We start from the raw sequence: 19,252 nt of genomic DNA, 5'->3' as shown, positions 1-19,252 counted from the left end.
AACTATCAATAGGCTTCTTGGCTTAATCAATGACTCCTGACCAAGAGATAAAGCAGGGTGTGGCAGAGATAATTCAGTGGTTATGCAAAGAGACTTTCACAGCCCTTCAGCTATGCCACCGAGGTATAGGTCTTCTCCTGAGTTTCCCGGTTAGATCTCTGTGCCCTGGTGTCCCTCCCTGTTGCTGCTCCAGATTCTGAGGGTAGTAGCAATGGAGACTCAGAGTTGTACTTGGTGAGTCTCTAGGGAGTCCTTTCCTCCCTTCAGCTGTCCCCTTGTTGGTGGAGCAGACTGGAGGTGGTGTCTCCACTGACAAACTGTCGAACTGTTAGCAGTCACTTAATCTCTCCTTAGGCCCCTCTCTCCTCTCTGTCACCAGCCACGCGTGTTTGTACTCACGGGTGATTTACTGGGTTTCTGTGGTCATTCTAGTCCTGTCTTGTTTCGGTCCGGGTGGTCTCCTTTGGTATTCCTAGTTGATCCGGGAGAGGAGAGGAGAGAAAGCGATCTGCTGCTCGTAGCTCCGTCTTTTTTTAATTTTCTAATTATATTTATTGGATAGAGGCAGCCAGAAATCGAGAGGAATGGTAATGTAGAGAGTGAGAGAAACAGGCACTTGCAGCACTACTTCATCACTCGCAAAGCTTTCCCCTGCAGGTGGGGACCAGAGGCTTGAACCCAGATTCTTATGTATTGTAACATGTGCACTCAACCAGGAGTTACCACCCGGCCCCTGAAAGACACTTCTTTATTGGTGGATTTAACACTTTAGACAAGTGGGCAGGAAGATAGCATAATAGTGTTGCAACGGACTTTCATGTCTGTGGTTCTGAGGTCCCAAGTTCAATCCCCAGCACCACCATAAGTCAAAACTAAGCAGTGGTCTGCATCTTTTTATTTATTTATTTATTTATATTTGGGGAATTAATGTTTTACATTCAACAGTAAGTACAATAGTTTTACATGCATAACATTCCCCAAGTCTGCATCTTTTATTAAATTAAAATATTCTTAAAATGCATGCAAGTTTTATTTGCGAATCAAACTTCAGTTGTAGGTCCACACGCAGTCCTGCAGGAAAAGGAAAACGGATCCTGTCTGGAGACCACCATGAATCCATGATCCTCAAGTTAGTGCAACAACAGACAAGAACTAGAAGAGAAAAATCACTCTGAGCAGCGAAGACGGTTCTAGTTTGAGTCCCTTCTCTGCAGCTCCGTGCAAGCTGCCAAACGGGGGAGGGGTGGCAGTGCACGGAGGCGGAGCCCTAGTCCCCATTTCTCTTGTTTTGCAGCGTCGGTGGCCGAGAGGCCGAGGCCACTGCTCCTCTTTCCCAGACAAAGCAGCGGTTCACTGGATTCTCTGCTCTCTCCCATTCAGAAAGCGGGGCGGGGCTTTCCTATTTCAGGGCGGGACTTTCCGGCTTGGGGCGGGGCTTCCGGCGTCCTGGGCGCAGCTTCCGCCCGCCGGGAGGGGGCGGGGAGCGGCCCATCCCGGAAGTGGGTGAGACTGCTGTGCTGGGACCACGGGGATCGGTCATGGCTGCGAACTTGAGCCGTAACGGGCCGGCGCTGCAGGAGGCCTATGCAAGCGTGGTCAACGAGAAGTCCCCGACTGACTGGTGAGTTCCGATGCGGGCCTGGAGCGCGGGAACCGGTGTGGGGTTCACCTGTTCAGCAGCCACACCTGCCCCTCCCCGGGCTGTGCAGCGTGCCCCCTTTTAGTCACCCCGTGCTCCGCTGCGCGTGGACGGGTTCAGTGCGGCTCGTGGGTTCGGTGAGTCCCCGGCCCCACCCCCTCGCTCTGGCCAGGGGTCCCCCCTTCGGCGGGCCTCCATGTTGAGTTGGGTGCCTGCTTGTCTTTGCCCAGCAGCCTCCGCCAGGTTCTCCTTTTCTGCCCTGGAACTTCCCTGGACAAAGGAGCCCTTGCGAGGCCCTCCCTGAGAAAGCGGAAACCACACCTGGCTGCTCGCTAACGCTGCACTGAGCGATAGGTCTTTTGAGAGCGATCTTGTAGTTGGCAATGGGAGTCCTTCCTAGGAGATGTCAAACGAGGAGGACAGGGCTCTGGGTCTCCTGATCTCGTTAAATGTGCATTTCAGAACCGCTTTTTCTCCCAGGAGAAGAATGCTGGTACTTCTGCCGGAGCCATGGCGAGATGAATGAAAGAACAATGTGGCAATAAAAGGTCCCATCTTTCTGTGCCCCCATGACATCCCCGGGTGACTGGCTGTCAGCGTGTAGATCTCATCATGTATTCACTGGGGCTGGGAATCTACAGCTGAAATCTCTAGGGCAGCCCTTGGCAGCCCACACCCAGCTTAAGCCGTCCATTCTGCAACCACTAGTAGTTATGTATGACAGTTCTCTGTTCCTTTCTCATTGGCTTCAGTTGTTTTCGTTGACCAATTTTGAGCACTTTCAGTTCTCAGAAATATGATGAATATGGTGAACTTGGGTGACCAGCTTTGGGAAAAGGCTCAGTTCCCATTGCCTGGGACAGGGCTTGCTAGGCTGGCTGTGCTACTGTGGCTTGTCTCCACTTGACAAGTGCAGCTGATTTCTCATCTCTGCTTACCCGGGTGCTGGGCTCAGAACACTAAAGATGTTTTAGACTTACATTAGTCTGGGACATAGCATCAGAACATCAGCTTCCTGGGTCTTCAGCATTTCTGCAGAACCTTCCCTGTCATTTCTGGGACCAAGTTGCTATTGTTGCCCTGCTGCAGTTTTGCAGGAGACTTAAGCAGCACATCCTCTGTTTGGAACATATCTAATCAGGGAAGGTATCTGGCAACTAGTAGAGTTTCTTTGCCTTCTCATTATAATCGCTTGGAAAATGCACCCACACACATGGCACTGCTACTCTTTTTTTTTTTTTTCCTCCTTCCCACCAGGGAGGGCTTCATTGGAGCTTTGTGCCTGGATAATTCCATCACAGTGTCTGTCTCTCTCTCTCTCTCTCTTTCTAGAGGGTGAGACAGACAAGGAGAGGCACCAGCACTGTTTAACCTTATGTGAAGCAGTGGTGCTTCTTCTGGAGCCATGGTGAGATGAATCAAAGAATGGTGTAGCAAAAAGGTCCCATGTAGGTCCCATCTACATTCCTCCTGTAGGAGCTCCCTGTGGTGGTTGAGGGATTGAACCTTGGTCCTTGTGCATATTAAAGTATGTGTTCTACATGGTGAACTATCTCCTGGCCATGGCACTGTTATTTCTTTGGGGAAATAAACACTTGCCTCCTATTTTCAGGGTGTCCTCTGGCTTCCACTAGTTACTCTGAACACTCTTGGGAGTATCCTCCCATTGAGTGCTCCATTTTCAATTCTGCATGAAATTCAGAAGTGTCTTTTTCCCTCTCTAGTCCCACCCAACTAGGGGTTTTCTCCTTTACTTGCTCGATATAACCTGTCACAACTCTTTCTGACTTACTTAGAGGACTTCTGGGCCTCCTAATTTGCCCTCCATCTATGTTGGCCTCATCCATAGTCTTTCAGGAACCCTCACTGATTTGGGGACAATGTCCCACAGCCCAACTGGCAATTCAGGCATTCCCTTTCAGGCCTCCCACGTATCCAGCTTTTTCTTAGACAGTTATTTATTTATTAGAGAGAAAGGGAGAAAACCAGGTTATTACTCTGGCATATGTGATGCTGGGAATTGAACTCAGGAAGGACCTTACGCTTGAGGGTCCAATACTATATTGATTTTTGTCATCTCGGGGACTGCCCCTTAGACTTTTCAGCAGAGCTGTCTGCTCCCACTCCTCACTACCGCCTCACTTATCCCTCAGGCTGTACTACTTAACCACATGAACCCCATGCCTCTGAACAAATGCTACATGGCAGGTTCCTCCTCACTGAAAAAAATCTTGAGACCATGTTGTTGACCATGTTGTTCTGCAGTGGCTTCCTGCTGAACTTTAAATGAAGCCACTCTCTACCTGGTGAACAGCCAGCCCTGCATGGCTGGGCCCCTGGCCTCCCCTCCCACACCCCTTCTATTTACCCTGCTGTGGCCACACCTGTTGACTGTTATGCTAACCTTTCTCTTCCTCAAACGTGCAAGGTGGTTCCTCCTCAAGAACCCTTACACTTGTTGCTGCTTCTGCCTGAGGTGCTCCTCCACATCAATCCGGGTAAAGGTTGCCTTTTTGGGGGGAGGTGTTTTCCTGTTCCTAGCTCCCTGCCTGTAATCACTGTTTCTGGTTTCCTTATTTGATTTATTCCAGAAACAAGCTAAACATCCTTGTTGAGTCCTTTTTTTTTTTTTTAATATTTATTTATTCCCTTTTGTTGCCCTTTTTTTTTTAATTGTTGTAGTTATTGATGTCATCATTGTTGGATAGGACAGAGAGAAATGGAGAGAGGAGGGGAAGACAGAGGGGGAGAGAAGGATAGACAGACACCTGCAGACCTGCTTCACCTCTTGTGAAGCAACTCTCCTGCAGGTGGGGAGCCAGGGGCTGGAACCAGGATCTTTACGCGCGTCCTTGCTCTTAACCCGCGGTGCTACTGCCCGACTCCCCCTTTTTTTTTTTTTTTAAACTACCATTCCCTCTTCTCTAGAAAGGATGAATACTCTCTGTTCCCCTGGGTTACTGTGTGAAGTGGGTGCTCAAATGCAGCATGGACCTAGAGGGGGCATAGAAAAGGTGGTTGAGGTATCAGAGCAAGAAGTGGTATTCAGCTTGGTGGGTGGTAAAGGGTTTCAGTATGTGGGCACAGGGCCAGGCTTTTTGAAGCCAAGGGAGTTGGGAAGCAGCGACAGCATCGATTTTTCTCTCTTGCTTCCTTCTGGTGGTACTTCCCTAGATCCTTGCATGTCTGTCCACTTACACTTATTTTACTACCAGACAGGACATCAGTGCTGATGTTTGAGTGTGCTTCTCATCTCCCCTTAGAAAACAAAGCAAATTCTGAGGGCTGGGGAGATAGCCTAATGGTTATGCAAAAAACTTTTCATGCCTGAGGCACCAAAGTCCCCAGATTCAACCCCCACCCAGCACCATCATAAGCCAGAGCTGAGCAGTGCTCTGTTAAAAAAGAAAGGAAAGAAAAGAGATAAAGGAAGTTAAGCTCTGGGTCACCTGGTTGAGTGCACATATTAGAATGTGTGCAGGGGTCCACATTCAAGCCTCCAGTCCCCACCTACAGGGGAAAAGCTTCAGGAGTTCCTATCTTCTTTCTGTCTTCCCTTCCTTCTTGATGTCTGTTTATCCAATAAATAACAAATTATAAAGAGAGAAAATTTTTTTTTTTAAAGAAAGTTACCTGGTGGAGTGCACACTTTGCCATGCATAAGCACCTTCTGGCTACCACAGGGGAGCGAGCGCCTGTACAGGAAAGCTTCATGAGTGCTGGAGCAGTGCTATGGTGCCTCTCCTTTCCGTGTCTCTCACCTCTATCTTAAAAGAAAAAAAAAAAAAGTCTGCCAGGAGCAGTGGAGTTGTATAGGTGTGGAGCTCCAGCAATAACCCTTGTGGCAAAAAAATAAATCAGTCTGGGCTGGGCAGTGGTACACCTGGTTTAAGTGCATGTGTTACCATGTGCAAGGATGCAAGTTCAAGCCTTAAGTCCCCATTTGCAGAGGGAAAGCTTCACAAGTGCTGAAACAGTACTGTAGGCTTCTCTCTCTCTCTCTCTCTCCTTCTCTCCTTCATTATCCCCCCTCTCCCTCCCCTCTCAATTTTTCTGTCTTACCAAATAAGATAAATTAAAAAGATATAAATAAATCAGTTCTGTGGGCACTACCTTTAGGGCATACATTCCTATCATTAACAAGCAGCAGATTCTGTTCTTTCCTTCCTTCCTTCCTTCCTTCTTCTTCTTCTTCTTCTTTTTTTTTTTTAATAGAGCCAGAATGAGTAAAAAATACCATAATACTGGAGCTTCCTCCAGTCAGGTGGGAGCTGGATTTGAACCTGGGTCATGTACATGACAAAACATCATACCACCCAAGTGAATTATTTCACCAGTCCACGGTAGGCTCTTAGTTTGCGTTTTTGGAAGGAATGTATTGAAAGCTGTTCAGTGCACAGTACTCACTGTACATACAGTATTCCCTTTGTTTTGTTCATGTTAGTTTGAAAGAAGGGTATATATGGAAATGTGCCTCAAATGGGGACGTTCCAGGGGGTTGAGGCCGAAACCTATGGAACCCACGCTGAAAGGAGATGAAGTTAGAGGAGCAGGTGGCAGGACTTGAGCTTGGTTCTATTAGGTGGGAGTAACCCTTCCTGAAAGTGTTTGGAGTGGCCCTCTCTTTCCTCTGCTGCTCCTCCAGTGTGGGCTTTGTGGCCTTCAAGAGGAGTGAACTCTCCTCCAGGAAGATGACTGATCAGAACTGGGTTTGCCGGCCTAGCAACTCCCAAGTCTTCCCTTCTCCTGCCCCTCTGGTGTTCTCTCTGGTGTAGCCTCTCCTCAGAGCCCCTGCAGCTTTCCCACTAGCCAGCCCTCCCATCAACAAGGTCAGCTGGTCCTGTTCATGCACCGCTGCCTCTGTTTTGTGGAGTGAGCAAGATGCTGAGAGGTCAAGGGGAAAATGATTGGTTTCAGTTGAGCTTTACCACTGCAGTTCCTGTCTGGTCTGTTCTGCAGGCCTGTGCTCTAGAGTCCAAACTGTCTTTTTCATTTCTTTTCTTTTCTTTTTTTTAAATTTCTTTATTGGGGAGTTAATGTTTTACATTCAACAGTAAATACAATAGTTTGTACATGCATAACATTTCCCCAGTTTCCCATATAATAATACAACCCCCACTAGGTCCTCTGTCATCCTTCTTGGACCTGTATTCTCCCCACCCACCCCCACCCCAGAGTCTTTTACTTTGGTGCAATAAACCAATTCCATTTCAGGTTCTACTTGTGTTTTCTTTTCTCTACTTTTCTTCTTTTAATACTGTAGCTCTGGCTTCTGGCAGTCCAGGGGATTGAACATGGGACTTTGGATTTTCTGTCATAAAAGTCTTTTTGCACAGCCATTGTGCTACCTCCCCTGCCCCAGGCTTTGCCTTTAATTTGCTGTCCAGTGGATCAGTAGCTTTACCCCATGGGCTGCTGGGTCTGCCTGGAGTTAAACTGTTCTGGAGTTGGTGCAGTGACTGGACTGTATGCAGACTGCAGGAGAGCCAGCTCTTCTAGAATGTTCTCTTGGGCTGGGAAAGATAGCATAATGGTTATGCAAAGAGACTTTCATACCTGAGGCCCAAAGTCCCAGGTTCAATCCCCCACACCACCATAAATCAGAGCTGATCAGTACTTTTGTTAAAAACAACAACAACAAAAAAATAATATTCTCTTTGAGTAACTTTTGTTCTGGTCAAGGAACCTTCTGTGCTCCAGATTTAATAAAATGCCTTTTTAAAAACAAACAAACAAAAAAAAACCTTTGCTCACCCAGTACAGCTCACACTCTATCATGCATGGACCCAGATTCAAGCCCCATACAAAGGGGAAGTTTCATGATCAGTGGAGCATGCCATGGTATCTCTCCTTTCTTTGTCTCTCTTACTTTCTCACCCTCTATCTGGAAGGGAAAAGAAATAAGAAAGAAAAAAATGAGTCTGTGGTCCGGGAGGTGGTGTAGTGGATAAAGCGTTGGACTCTCAAGCATGAGGTCCTGAGTTCAGTCCCTGGCAGCTCATGTACCAGAGTGATGTCTGGTTCTTTCTGTCTCTTCTTTCTCATTAGCAAATAAAACCTTTAGAAGAAAAAGGAAAAAAAAAAAAAGAGGTTATTGGGAGCGATGGAATAGAGTAAGCATGAAATCTCAGTGAAGCCCTCACAACAATAATAAAAATATTACCCTGGGGAAGCAAATTTATAAACGAAAGACTACAACAGCATCCTGAGTACATAGTTATAAGCCTGTATCTTTAGAATTTTTATGAGCAATTAACCTGACAAAGGCAGTCATGGCCCCAGCGTCACTTGTGGATGATGATGGCTCTGCTTGACTGATGAGTCTGACTTCATATTGAATCGTGGTCCTTGTGGTCCCTGGTGCAGTTTGCATCCTCACAAATTCTAGCTCTGGGAAAATTCCTGAGCCAAGTTGCCTGTTCCAACAGACTTCTTGGAAGACAGGGTAGATGTACACAGGGTACTGGGTAGCCTTCTAGATGTCTGACCCTCCCCCCCCCCCCCCAGCACTCATCAGCTCTGGCTTATGATGGTACGGGGGAATTGAACCTGGGACTTTGGAGCCATGGGCGTGAGAGTCTGTTTGCATGACCATTATGCTATTTACCCCTGCCTGATGCTTCTGTTCTTTCTCCCTGCTTCTCCATGGTCTGCTTGCCATTTGAGAACATGCAGATATCTCTTGACATTAAAAATTGACATACTGGTAGGCAAGTGTTTCCCACAATGGGAGGTGTAGAAAGTCACAGTGAAATTTGGCAGCTCTGTTTTCCTCAAAGTAGGTCTATGCTTCCTCTCTTCAGGGGTTTCTCACAAGTCACTGTGTTGAGTTGGCCAGCATCATCTCAGCTTCAGAGCTGAAAAAGGGCCTCTCACTTCAGAGTGGGGACCATGTCAGCTCACAGTGTCGCAAACATGCTGTACTCTTTGGGTACAGTGTGAAGCCTGGGATGTGGAGAGGGCAAGGGAAGCCAAAACTGGCTACAGACTCCACCTGTGCTTTGTTTCAGGGCTCTTTTTACCTACGAAGGCAACAGCAATGACATCCGTGTGGCTGGCACTGGAGGTGAGTATGATAAAGCCGGGCCTCAGGAGATGGAATGGGGGGTGGGGAGGGCAAAGTGCATGAAGTACCCTTCTTGTTGGCATTTCAGCTGTGGGAGGAAGGGAACTCAGTACGCTTAGGTGTCCTTGGATGAGTGGCCCCAACACAGACTAGCACCAGTATTTGGGGAGTTTCTAAGCCCCCTGATCAAGGTGTAGTCTAGGCTCAGTGGCTGCAGCTAGCCAGGCAGAACAGTGGGTTCAGGCAAACCCCTCTGGCCAGCTTTGGTTAGATGCTTCTGAGTGAAAGTCTTCCTTGACTTTCTTATGGTGGTGCAGTGCTGCTCTCTTCCTGTGTTGTGACTGGGAGGTGCTGGGATGGGGAGCCAGCTGGTCCCATCCAGCTTGTGTGCAGCCCATAACCTGGTCCATGCTGCTTCCTTAGCTACAGCTGGGAGGAAGGCATTTCCATGGTGCTGAGTGGTGGTGGAGGAGGAGAAGGTACAGGGATGCCCCCTGCCCTCTGCCTTTTTCTTCTTTGTGGCCTGAGCAGAAGCAGAGGTGGGCAGTCTGGAACAGAGTGACTCAAACATAGGGTGACAGGCTTCTGGCCAGTGCTGGATAGGAGCTGTCAGAGTAGGCCAGACCAGAGATGGTGGTGGGGTGTCAGCTGTAGGACAACCAGCCCATAGCCCCAAGACCCCTCTGTTATAATAGGAGCTCAGGAGTAGCCCAGCCTCTGTGGCTCTCTGTAGCTGGAAACACCCAGATGAGTGCCTGGAGGAAGGCAGGGCCTGGGCCCTTACAGTCCCCAGTGGGGAGCTAGAGAGCTCCAATGAACTAGTGGCGTTCCTGGCCCAGAGGACCTCCCTTGCCTGTAGGTAGGTGAGGGGCTCACCTTCTCCTTTGCTTTTGTGCTGTAGTTGTCTCTTCCCCCCTACTCCCTACCCCCCATCCCTTGGTAATAAAGGAGCTGTCAAGTCCTTAGCACAGGAAGAGATGAGGGGAGGTCTAGCAAATACCTGATGCTACTGTTCTTCCTTGTAACCTAGAAAAGTTTGGGGACAGGGATGGTCAGAACCCCAAACTCTGCTGGGGCCCACTGCCTCAGAGGCAGAGCAGAGTCCTGGGGGCTGGGTAGTGGTACACCCAGTTAAGTCACATATTACCATGTGCAAAGGCCTGGGTTCGAACTCCTGTTCCCCACCTGCAGGGTTGTGCTTCATGAGTGGTGAAGCAGGTCTGCAGGTGTCTGTCTTTCTCCCTTTCCCCCCCTCTGCTCTCAATTTCTCTCTATCAAGTATAATCTAAAAGAAAGGAAAAAATGGTCGCCAGGAGCAATAGATTTGAGTGCTGGCACCAAGCCCCAGCAATAACCCTGGTGACAATAAAAAAATTAAAAAAATTCAGCATCACTCCCTTGTCCTCTCTCCAAATGTCTTAAGAGCAAAGTAGGCATCTCCGAGGAGGCAGACACAGGGGTGACTCCTTGCAACACTGCCATTCCAGGGCCCCTTCTGGGCTTTGGCAATGGTAAAAAATTATTGCGGAGACCTTCCATTTGGAATTTTCCTGCTTAATTTGTAGTAGAAATGATATTTCTGGTTTTAGAATTATCTATGGTGGCTTTGGAAGTGGTATAGAAGATAAATCACTGGACTCTAAAGTATGCAGTCCCCAGTTCAGTCTCGGTCATCACATGTGCCAGAGTGATGCTCTTGCTCTCTCTCTTCTCTCACTCATAGATAAATAATTTTTTTTAATATTACTTGTGGGTTTTGAGGAGTGGACTTTAGATTAACCTGGAATAAAAAAGAAAAAGTAACCCAATACTGTTCACATGTACAGGTGCTGTCTCATCTAATTCTCATAAGTTGGTTTGGTGGGGAGAGGTCTAGGGGTCTGATTCTGATGATGGTAGAGTCAGGAACTCTTTTTTTTTTTTTTTTTTAAACAGTTATTCCCTTTTGTTGCCCTTGTTTCATTATTATAGTTATTATTATCATTGTTGTTGGATAGGACAGAGAGAAATGGAGAGAAGGGGAAGAGAAAGATAGACACCTGCAGACCTGCTTCATTGTCTGTGAAGCGAACCCCCTGCGGGTGGGGAGCTGGGGTCTCGAACTGGGATCATTACGTCGATCCTTGCGCTTTGCACCACTTGTGCTTAACCCGCTGCGCTACCACCCGACTCCCTGAGCCAGGAACTCTTTAGAGGTTTAGGGGCAGCTTGGTCTCCCATCTCTTGGATGTGGTGCCAGTGCAGGCAGGGGAGTCAGGCTGCCTCTGAGCCTCCCTATGACTCTTGCAGAGGGGGGCCTGGAGGAGCTGGTGGAGGAGCTCAACAGTGGGAAGGTGATGTATGGCTTCTGCCGAGTGAAGGACCCCAACTCTGGCCTGCCCAAGTTCGTCCTTATCAACTGGGTATGTGTCACTTGAGGGCTCTGCCTTTACCCCTAGGTGGGACCGGGGAAAGCTGCCTTTTAGCCTTTTCCTCCTGTCTTTTGTAGTTGGAGCTGGGAGGCCTTGGCTTCAGTACAGCTCATAGCTGGAGAAGGAACAGAATGCCCCTAGTGGATTCACTCACTGCACATACCATACCTGGGGTCTTGCTAGCGTAGAACTCATTCTCTAAGCCCAGATACCCTCCTGTGAAATGGAGTCCAGGCAATCACAGGCCACTCTTATTCTTTTCTTCTTTGGGGTAGTTCATTCAGAGGGAGCAGAAGGCCTGGAGGAGCTTAGGGCCTAGGTTATAACAGAATCCCAGGTGAGATCTAGAATTTTGAGTCGCCTATAGCAAAGCCTGCCTTGTGTCCTATCCCAGAAAACTTGCTTTGGCTTGTAGATGAGGGGGGCTCACTACCCCCTTTGCTTTGGGCTTATAGTTTTTTTCTCTTTCTGGGATGTAGAGAAGCTTCCAAGTCTCCTGGGGAGGAAGTGGCTCTGGGAACGAGGCCCAGGTTCCTCCGTGGGGTTGGAGGGTCATGCCAGGCATGTTGTGTTGCAGACTGGCGAGGGTGTGAATGATGTGCGGAAGGGAGCATGCGCCAACCATGTCAGCACCATGGCTAGCTTCCTGAAGGTAAGGGCCAACTTATCTTATAATACTGCCTCCAGGGCCTTATGGAGATCTACAAACACCACTGCACATGAGAGAGTGGGGGTTGCATCCAGGTTGGCTGTGTGCTCCAACCTGCTGTTCAGACTGTATGGATCACAATTCAACAAGTGTCACCTGCAGACCAGTAGAAATGACTAAAGACTGCCCCCTTTTTTTATCACAAGAATTCTGGATTCATCTTATTTTCTTTTATTTTACTTACTTACTTTTAATAGAATGAAAGAGACCATGGCACCAAAGCTTCCTTTAATATGGTGGGGACTGGGCTTAAGCCTGGGTGTTACACTTGAGAAAGTAGCACACTATTCAAGTGAGCTATTTCGCCAACCCTGGACTCTTTATTATTAGTATTATTAATTTAATAGTGATTGTCAAGACTGTAGGATAAGAAGGGTACAACTCCACACAGTTCCCACCACCAACTCCGTATGCCCTCCCCTCTATTGATAGTTTTCCTATTTTTTTTTTAAGTCTTTTATTTATTTTGTTTTTTGAGAGCAATATATAAAGAGAAGGACATAGAGAGAAACACCAGAGCACTGTTCAGCTCTGGCTTATGGTGGTGTGGGGGATTGAACCTGGGACTTTAGAGCCTCAGGCATGAGACTCTCTTTGCAAAACCTTTATGCTATCTACCCTCACCTGCTTTCCCGTTCTTTATCCCTCTGGGAGTATGGACCCAGGATCATTAAGGGGTGCAGAAGGTAGAAGGTCTAGCTTCTGTAATTGCTTCTCTGCCAGACATGGACTTTTCTATTTTAAGAGTACTGCACACATTTGCTGGTGGTGATGCAATTAGGAAGTGAGGGGAATGTGTACACACTCCTTTTGAAGTAACTTAAAAAATTTTTTTTTTATTATCTTTATTTATTTATTGGATAGAGACAGCCAGATATCAGGAGGGAAGGAAATAATAGAGGAGAAAGCCAGAGAGAAGCTTTCCACCTGCAGATGGGGACTGGGGGCTTGAACCCCGGTCCTTGTGCATTGTAACATGTGCGCTCAACCAGGTGTGCCACCTCCTGCCCACCACACTCCTTTTGATAGGTTCCCTACCAGATTATCCCCGTCTGCATTTATGTCAGTCACCACATAACAGAATCCTGCTCAGTTTCAGTTGGAAAGTATGTTGTTCACTGGTCAGGTGACTTTCCCCACTTCGGTTGTTGTCAAGGAGAGGAGGCTTGGTTTTCCCCTTCAGCTGATACTTCCAGTGCTCTTCAGTTTTCCTGTGCTGGGAGGGAATCCTGCACTTACTGAGTTTTTATTGACAGCAAGGGAAGTCATTAGCTTGACTTCTCAAAAAGAAAATGCTGGTTCTCTTTTTATTTATTTATTTTTATCTTTGTTTATTTACTGGATAGAGACAGCCAGAAATCGAGAGGGAAGGAGGTGGTAGAGAGGGAAAGAGCTAGAGAGACAACTACAACACTGCTTCACCACTTGCAAAGCTTCGCCCATGAAGGTAGGGACCGTGGGCTAGAACCTCAGTTCTTGCGCATTGTAACATGTGCTCTCAACCAGGTGCACTACCCCCTGGCCCCAACAATGAACCAAGTTCAAGCCTCTGGTCCCCACCTGCAGGGAGAAAGCTTCATGAGTAGTGGAGCAGGGTTGCAGGTCTCTATCTCTCTATCTTTTCCTCTCCTCTCAATTTTTCTGTCTACCCAGTAAACAAATAAATAAAAGAAAGAAAGAAGAAAGCCCTCTATTCCCTGAGCTGTCTGTAACAAGGAGTGCACAACACCACAGAGCAGAGTCCAGGCTGCGCTGTAGAGGGCCGTGGCCAGCACCAAGCTGGCACAAATTTGAGGGTTTGTCTTGAGGTGGTTTGAGATCTTGAGGAGATGGAGCCTTCATTCCCAGTGGGGCCTCCTGAAAGGAGTCCGTAGCTCACTGGTGTGCAGCCTGGCTCCTCCCACACTTGCCTTTTGCTAAACTTGCATTTTGCTAAGCTTGGTTCTTACTGCAGGGGGCCCATGTTACCATCAACGCCAGGGCTGAGGAGGATGTGGAGCCTGAGTGCATCATGGAGAAGGTGGCTAGGGCCTCGGGCGCCAACTATGCCTTCCACAAGGAAAGCAGCCGCTTCCAAGACACAGGCCCCCAGGCCCCAGTGGTGAGTGCGGGCTGGACCCAAGGATGGGAGCGCAGGAGTGTGTAACTCCCAGCATCTAGGCTTCCTGAACCTGCCCTTGGCATCTTAGCCTTTGCAGGGCTGGGCCCCAGCCTGTCCAATTTCTAGTTCCACACTAGATGGAGGCAAATAATCCCAGATCTGTAAGGCGCATGAGCAGCCTCCTAGTGGGGCTGGTGACTCAGCTGACTTTCTTGCAGCCTCTTATGCTGGTTCTGTGCAATCACAGGAAGTCTGCAGGTGGCTCCCAGGCATCCTTGAAGCCCGGGTCTCAGGTGTCCTGTGTAGTCCCAGACAGTGTCCCCATGGAGGAACTTCAGGTGGTAACCAGGACAGACACCTGTCACTCTCTTGTCTACTCCAGTGCCAGATGGGAGAGCCAAGTCCCCCAGTGCACAGCTGGGGTCTGGTGGTTCCATATTAGTGTCATGGCAGGCAGCTGTTGGACATGCCTGTTAGGAATATCCCTGGCCAGAGGCCTGCCTCAGAACTGCCTAACTTCCAGGGACCCAAGACATGCCACAGGGGCCTTTTCAGCCCTGTTTCCATCCATAGGGCTTAGGGGCAACCAGGGCCAGTGTTGTCTGGGGCACCTTGGTGCCAGTCTTCCTAAGGGTCACTGGGACAAGTACCTGTACTCTTTGCTTCTGTCTATGACCTAGAGTGAGTTATCTGTCTCTGCAGGGTTCTGTGTACCAAAAGACCAATGCTGTATCTGAGATCAAAAGGGTTGGCAAAGACAGCTTCTGGGCTAAAGCCGAGGTAAGTACTGACTGCCCAGGGTCTGACAGTGCTGGCACTTATGGAACCTTTCACAGGTCCCAGTCATGCAGTAAGGGTTTTATCGCTAGATCTCACTTTTTCCTCACACTTAGTTCATGGAGTGAATATTCTCGTGAGTACCTGTTGCAGGTGGCCAAACTGAGGCTAAGAGGAGTTAAGTAACAAGCCAGTGAGTGTCTGGCCCCAGGCCTGTACTGGCGACACCCCAGTACAGGCCTCTAAGGCTGGGTTGTCTGAAGGCCTAGAGGGAGTTAGGGGGGACTCATGAGATCCCCCTCCCAGCTCAGATGGGTTCATTGGACAGTGTCCACCTGGCCAGTAGCATAGTGCTGAGCAGGGTGGGTGGATGCTCCTCTCTTCACAGAAAGAAGAAGAGAATCGCAGGCTGGAAGAGAAGCGGCGGCTGGAAGAGGAACGGCAGCGGCTGGAGGAAGAGCGGCGGGAGCGAGAGCTGCGGGAAGCTGCCCTCCGGGAGCAGCGCTACTTGGATAGAAGCGAGGCAGCTGACCCTCCCAGGTGAGGCCCCAGAGGAGGCAGGTGGCTGCTAGCCTGGGGGGGCTTCAGGGAGGCAGGGAGGGCACTGGGTGGCCTGGGCTGCAGTTCTCCCTCCTCCCCCAGCAGGAAGTATGACCAGCAGGAAGTGATTTCAAGGAACAGAGCGGATCAGGTGAGGTATGGGTGCTCCCATCCCAAGGGGCTGTGGTAGTGACATGTGGGAGTCCCTGGTCTGTTGATGGCTTGTCCCAGAGGGGTACAGGCATTTCCTTCTATGAGACATGGTGTCTAAGTGGCTTCCTTCTGATGTAGGCACTGGGGATGAGCTGGGGGTGAGCAGTTACTATGAGAGTCCCACAGCCAGCTCAGGCAGTTTAAAGCTGGGGACATGTTTGGGTTAATCAGAAATGAAGCTGGAGGGGGACTGGATATTGGCATACTTGGTTGAGCATGCACATTACGCATTTCTGGGTTCAAGCTCATGCTCCCCACTTGCAAGGGGAATGCTTCATGAATGGTGAAGCAGGTCTGCAGGTGTCTTATCTTTCTCTCTCTCTCTCTCTCTCTTTCTCTATTTCCCCTTTCTCTCTCAGTTTTCTCTGTCCTATCAAATAAAACAGAAAGAAAAAATGGGGGAAAACAGAAGGAGGCCAGGCTAAGCACCTGGTTAAGCACACATATAGTGTGCAAGTACCCGGGTTCAAACCCTGGTCCCCACCTGCAGAAGGGAAGCTTCACAAGTGGTGAAGTGGTGCTACAGATGTCTATCTCTGTTCCTTTCTATCTTCCCTCCTTCCCCCTTCCCTGTCTATCCAATCAGTCAGTCAATTTATATTTTAAAAAAGGGAAAAAAGTGGTCACTTGGAGGGAGCGGTGGATTCATAGTGCTGGCAGCTAGCCCCAGGAACAACACTGGTGGCAATTAATAAAAAGGGGGGGCAAGAAAGAAGCTCCTGGAAGAGGACCTATGTGCCCTTTAGTTTTAGTGTTTGGCTTTCCAGCACTTCCTGCAGTCATGGGAGACAGATAGGCCCATGAGCTCCCAGGTGGTGGCTCTTTGTGGGGTGGCCTGCACTTACCTAGGAGTCTGTCTGTCAGCAGGCGGCGCACCCACGGGAGATTTTCAAGCAGAAGGAGCGAGCCATGTCCACCACTTCTCTCCCCAGCCCCCAGCCAGGTGAGCCATCCGTCTAGGCCAGGCTTCACAGCCAGGGCAGGCAAACTGAGGGGAGTGAGGGTCCCACTGTTTGTCCTTGGAACTAGTGACAGATGTGTCACAAAGTCACAGGGTAAGTGGACAAGGAGAACCTGTATTCATCAGGGCTGTTTCTGGGAGGGGCCCTGCAACCTTTGTGTCTCCTTCCTGCAATTGACCTCTTCCCACAGAGACTTACTTGGTGGGGAAAAGGGCTGAGTGACTCCGCAGTAGGGCCCCTTCTGCCCTGGCTCTGTCAGTCCCCAGTACAGCTCATACTTGGAGCTGTTATCTGAGACTCAGGGCTCTGCATCAGTCACTTCTCTGACCCCCTCAAAAGGATATGACCTTCAAGGGACTGTTAAGAGTACCAGTGTTTCATGATATGCACACACTAGTGTTTCTGTGGCAGCCACTCTCAGTGTCAGAACAGAGCATAACAAAGGTAGAGTCAGCCTCATTGTCTCCCCTCTTCAGCTGCATAATGCCGTGTGTATGTATGTGTGTGTGTGTGTGTGTGTGTGTTCGTTCCCTTCCCTCTGTTCACAGGCAAGCTGAGGAGCCCATTCCTGCAGAAGCAGCTTACTCAACCAGAGACCTCCTTCAACAGAGAGCCAGCTCACACTGTCTCAAAGCCCAGTGCAGGCAAGGCACTTGGCACCCCAGTGGGAGGCTGGGAAAAGAGGTGTGTGTGTGTGTGTGTGTGTGTGTGTGTGTGTAAGTGAGAGAGGGAGATGGGAGATGCCTTTCTTCACTTCTCAGAGTCAGAGCAGGCTGCATCCTCCCTTGCAGATGCCCATGAAGAACCGGCTCCCAGTGCCCCTGTGTATCCAGTGCAAGCAGAAGAGGAGGAGGAGGAGGAGGCCGTGTACGAGGAGCCCCCAGAACAGGAAGCCTTCTATGAGGAGCCACCCATGGTGAGTTTCCTGACCTTACCAGTCATGAGCTGACTGGCTTTCCCATGGCTTACCCCCATATGGACTATCTTATTTAATTTGGGACACAGCCATGTGCTTTAAGTGGCAAGAGTCACTTGTGCTGGGTGGAACAGCTGTGTGGGGCCAGGCTGAGACAGCACAAAGTGCTTCTCTCTGAGAGCCTGTGCTGAGCTATAGCTGTGGGCAGGGCCCACTGGAAGGTTGGTCCCCGGGGCCTCAGGCTTTCCTTTCCTGTCCGTGAGCAGGTGCAGCAGCAGCACGCCGCCGGCACTGAGCATGTTGATCACTACCTGGGGCTGAGCGGGAAGGGCCTTTGTGCCCGGGCCCTGTACGACTACCAGGCAGGTAATGTGCTGTGGCCCAGCCCCCTCAGGCTGAAGGGCCTGAGGTTGGGGGACAGGTTTCTGGGCTTCCTTTGTGGCAGTAGTACTAGGGGGGTATCAGAAAAGTGGATATGGGGTGAGGTGGTGGGGAGAGGGTGCCCTGTCAGCAAGGCTGTCCCACGTGCTATGGATGGCTGCATGTTGCCTGCTTGGCAGTTGAAAGCTGCTTTTGGATACCAGTCCCCAACTTGGCTCTGGCCAGAGAGGCCCCCCTTGTAGCCTTCTGGTAGTCCTTCCTGTCACTGGAGCCCAGAGTGAGACCCTGTAGGAAGGGGTGCCCTGGGGGGGGGGGTGACCACGTGAACAGTGTCAGGTTGATGTGGGTGCTGGGTTTCTGGCCCCAGTACCCTCCCACATAGCATCTGGGCTCACCTTCCTTGCAGCCGACGAGACAGAGATCTCTTTCGACCCTGAGAACCTCATCACGGGCATCGAGGTGATTGATGAAGGCTGGTGGCGTGGCTATGGGCCAGACGGCCACTTTGGCATGTTTCCTGCCAACTACGTGGAGCTCATTGAGTGAGGACCCTTCACTGTTGCCTAGTGCTGAGGACCACCCCCACCTCCCCCCCCCCAAAAGGCGACTTCCTTATTGCTGGAAGTTATGGTACAAGAGGTGCATGTGGCATTCTTCCAGAAACGGGACCCCAGTGAAGGCAAAGCCTCGAGTCTTTCTGGCTTGGGTGGCTAGGCCTTAGCACTTCAATGCAGCAATAACCTGGTGGTGATATCCAAACATGCTTCCAAATATTTCCCAGGCCCTCCAAGTGGCCCATCCCTTATCCCTAACAGAGGGAGTGGAGCCAAGCCTTGGTGGCCTCTGCCTGAGGAGAAGAGCACTGCCCAGCTGGGGGTTTGGGCAGGGGTTCCCACACGACTGCCTCTACATTTGCCTTTCTTCCCCCTCCCTCCTTTTCCTCTTGGCTTCTAAGGGGGTGGTGGTGGCTACAGCTGCTTAGTGACCAATGGTAACAGTGACCTTAACAGTTTATGACCAAAGTCTGAGTGGGCCATCAGAGTTTGGGCCACAATAGGTCATCTTTCTGTACACTGCTCTGTACCCCCACCCCCATTTCTTTCTCCCTCTGCCTGGACTGCGGGCAGTGGGGACTGGGATGGCCACACTCCTGTCTCCACGTGCAAAGGGAGGAGAAAGCACCAACAGACCTGCTGTGTCCTTCCACGCGATTGACTTGTCTGCTGGCCCTGGCACCCGATCACCCGATTCCAGTTCAGGAAAAGTCATCAGAACAGTTCAGGCCGGCACTCTGCCCTGTTCTTGTTCTAGGCCACCTGGACTGCTTTTGAATGAAAGTTGCTTACACCAGGACCTGACTCTGACCCATCCTATTGTAATCTGAACCCCCGTGTGAAAACAAGCCTCTTCCTAGGTGTCTGCAGTGTGTATGCGTGTGCCCCCCTCACTGCTAGCCACCAGGTAGGGATATAAATGTTGAAGTGTGGCTGAAGCCAGCCTTGAGCATTTCAGTTCTCTGAAAGGGGTCGAGGGCTGT

At 49.9% G+C, this 19,252-nt stretch overlaps 1 protein-coding gene across 11 annotated transcripts; it reads left to right on the top strand.

Annotated features, from left to right (window-relative positions):
* Positions 1-1,463: 1,463 nt before the first annotated feature.
* Positions 1,464-19,207, top strand: DBNL (drebrin like). 11 transcript variants are annotated; one of them, XM_060198697.1, is made up of 14 exons: positions 1,478-1,621; positions 2,120-2,187; positions 8,650-8,705; positions 10,995-11,107; positions 11,694-11,768; positions 13,780-13,926; positions 14,629-14,706; positions 15,092-15,243; positions 15,328-15,394; positions 16,324-16,399; positions 16,967-17,062; positions 17,180-17,334; positions 17,601-17,700; positions 18,122-19,207. In XM_060198697.1, exons 2-14 carry the CDS (start codon positions 2,162-2,164, stop codon positions 18,259-18,261), a joined length of 1,281 nt encoding a protein of 426 aa, XP_060054680.1. In that variant the 5' UTR covers positions 1,478-1,621; positions 2,120-2,161; the 3' UTR covers positions 18,262-19,207. The 11 variants fall into 11 exon arrangements, with proteins under 11 accessions (XP_060054672.1, XP_060054708.1, XP_016046221.2 ...); XM_060198689.1 differs by lacking the exon at positions 2,120-2,187 and having other exon boundaries at positions 1,464-1,621; positions 15,349-15,394; positions 17,210-17,334; XM_060198725.1 differs by lacking the exon at positions 2,120-2,187 and having other exon boundaries at positions 1,464-1,621; positions 15,346-15,394; positions 17,210-17,334.
* The last annotated feature ends 45 nt before the right edge of the window (positions 19,208-19,252 follow it).

This window comes from Erinaceus europaeus, chromosome 1 (assembly GCF_950295315.1).
Source record: "Erinaceus europaeus chromosome 1, mEriEur2.1, whole genome shotgun sequence".
NCBI classification, from domain to species: Eukaryota; Metazoa; Chordata; class Mammalia; order Eulipotyphla; family Erinaceidae; genus Erinaceus; species Erinaceus europaeus.
Note: the sequence above shows the minus strand (reverse complement) of the source record. Positions and strands in the feature narration are given on the sequence as shown.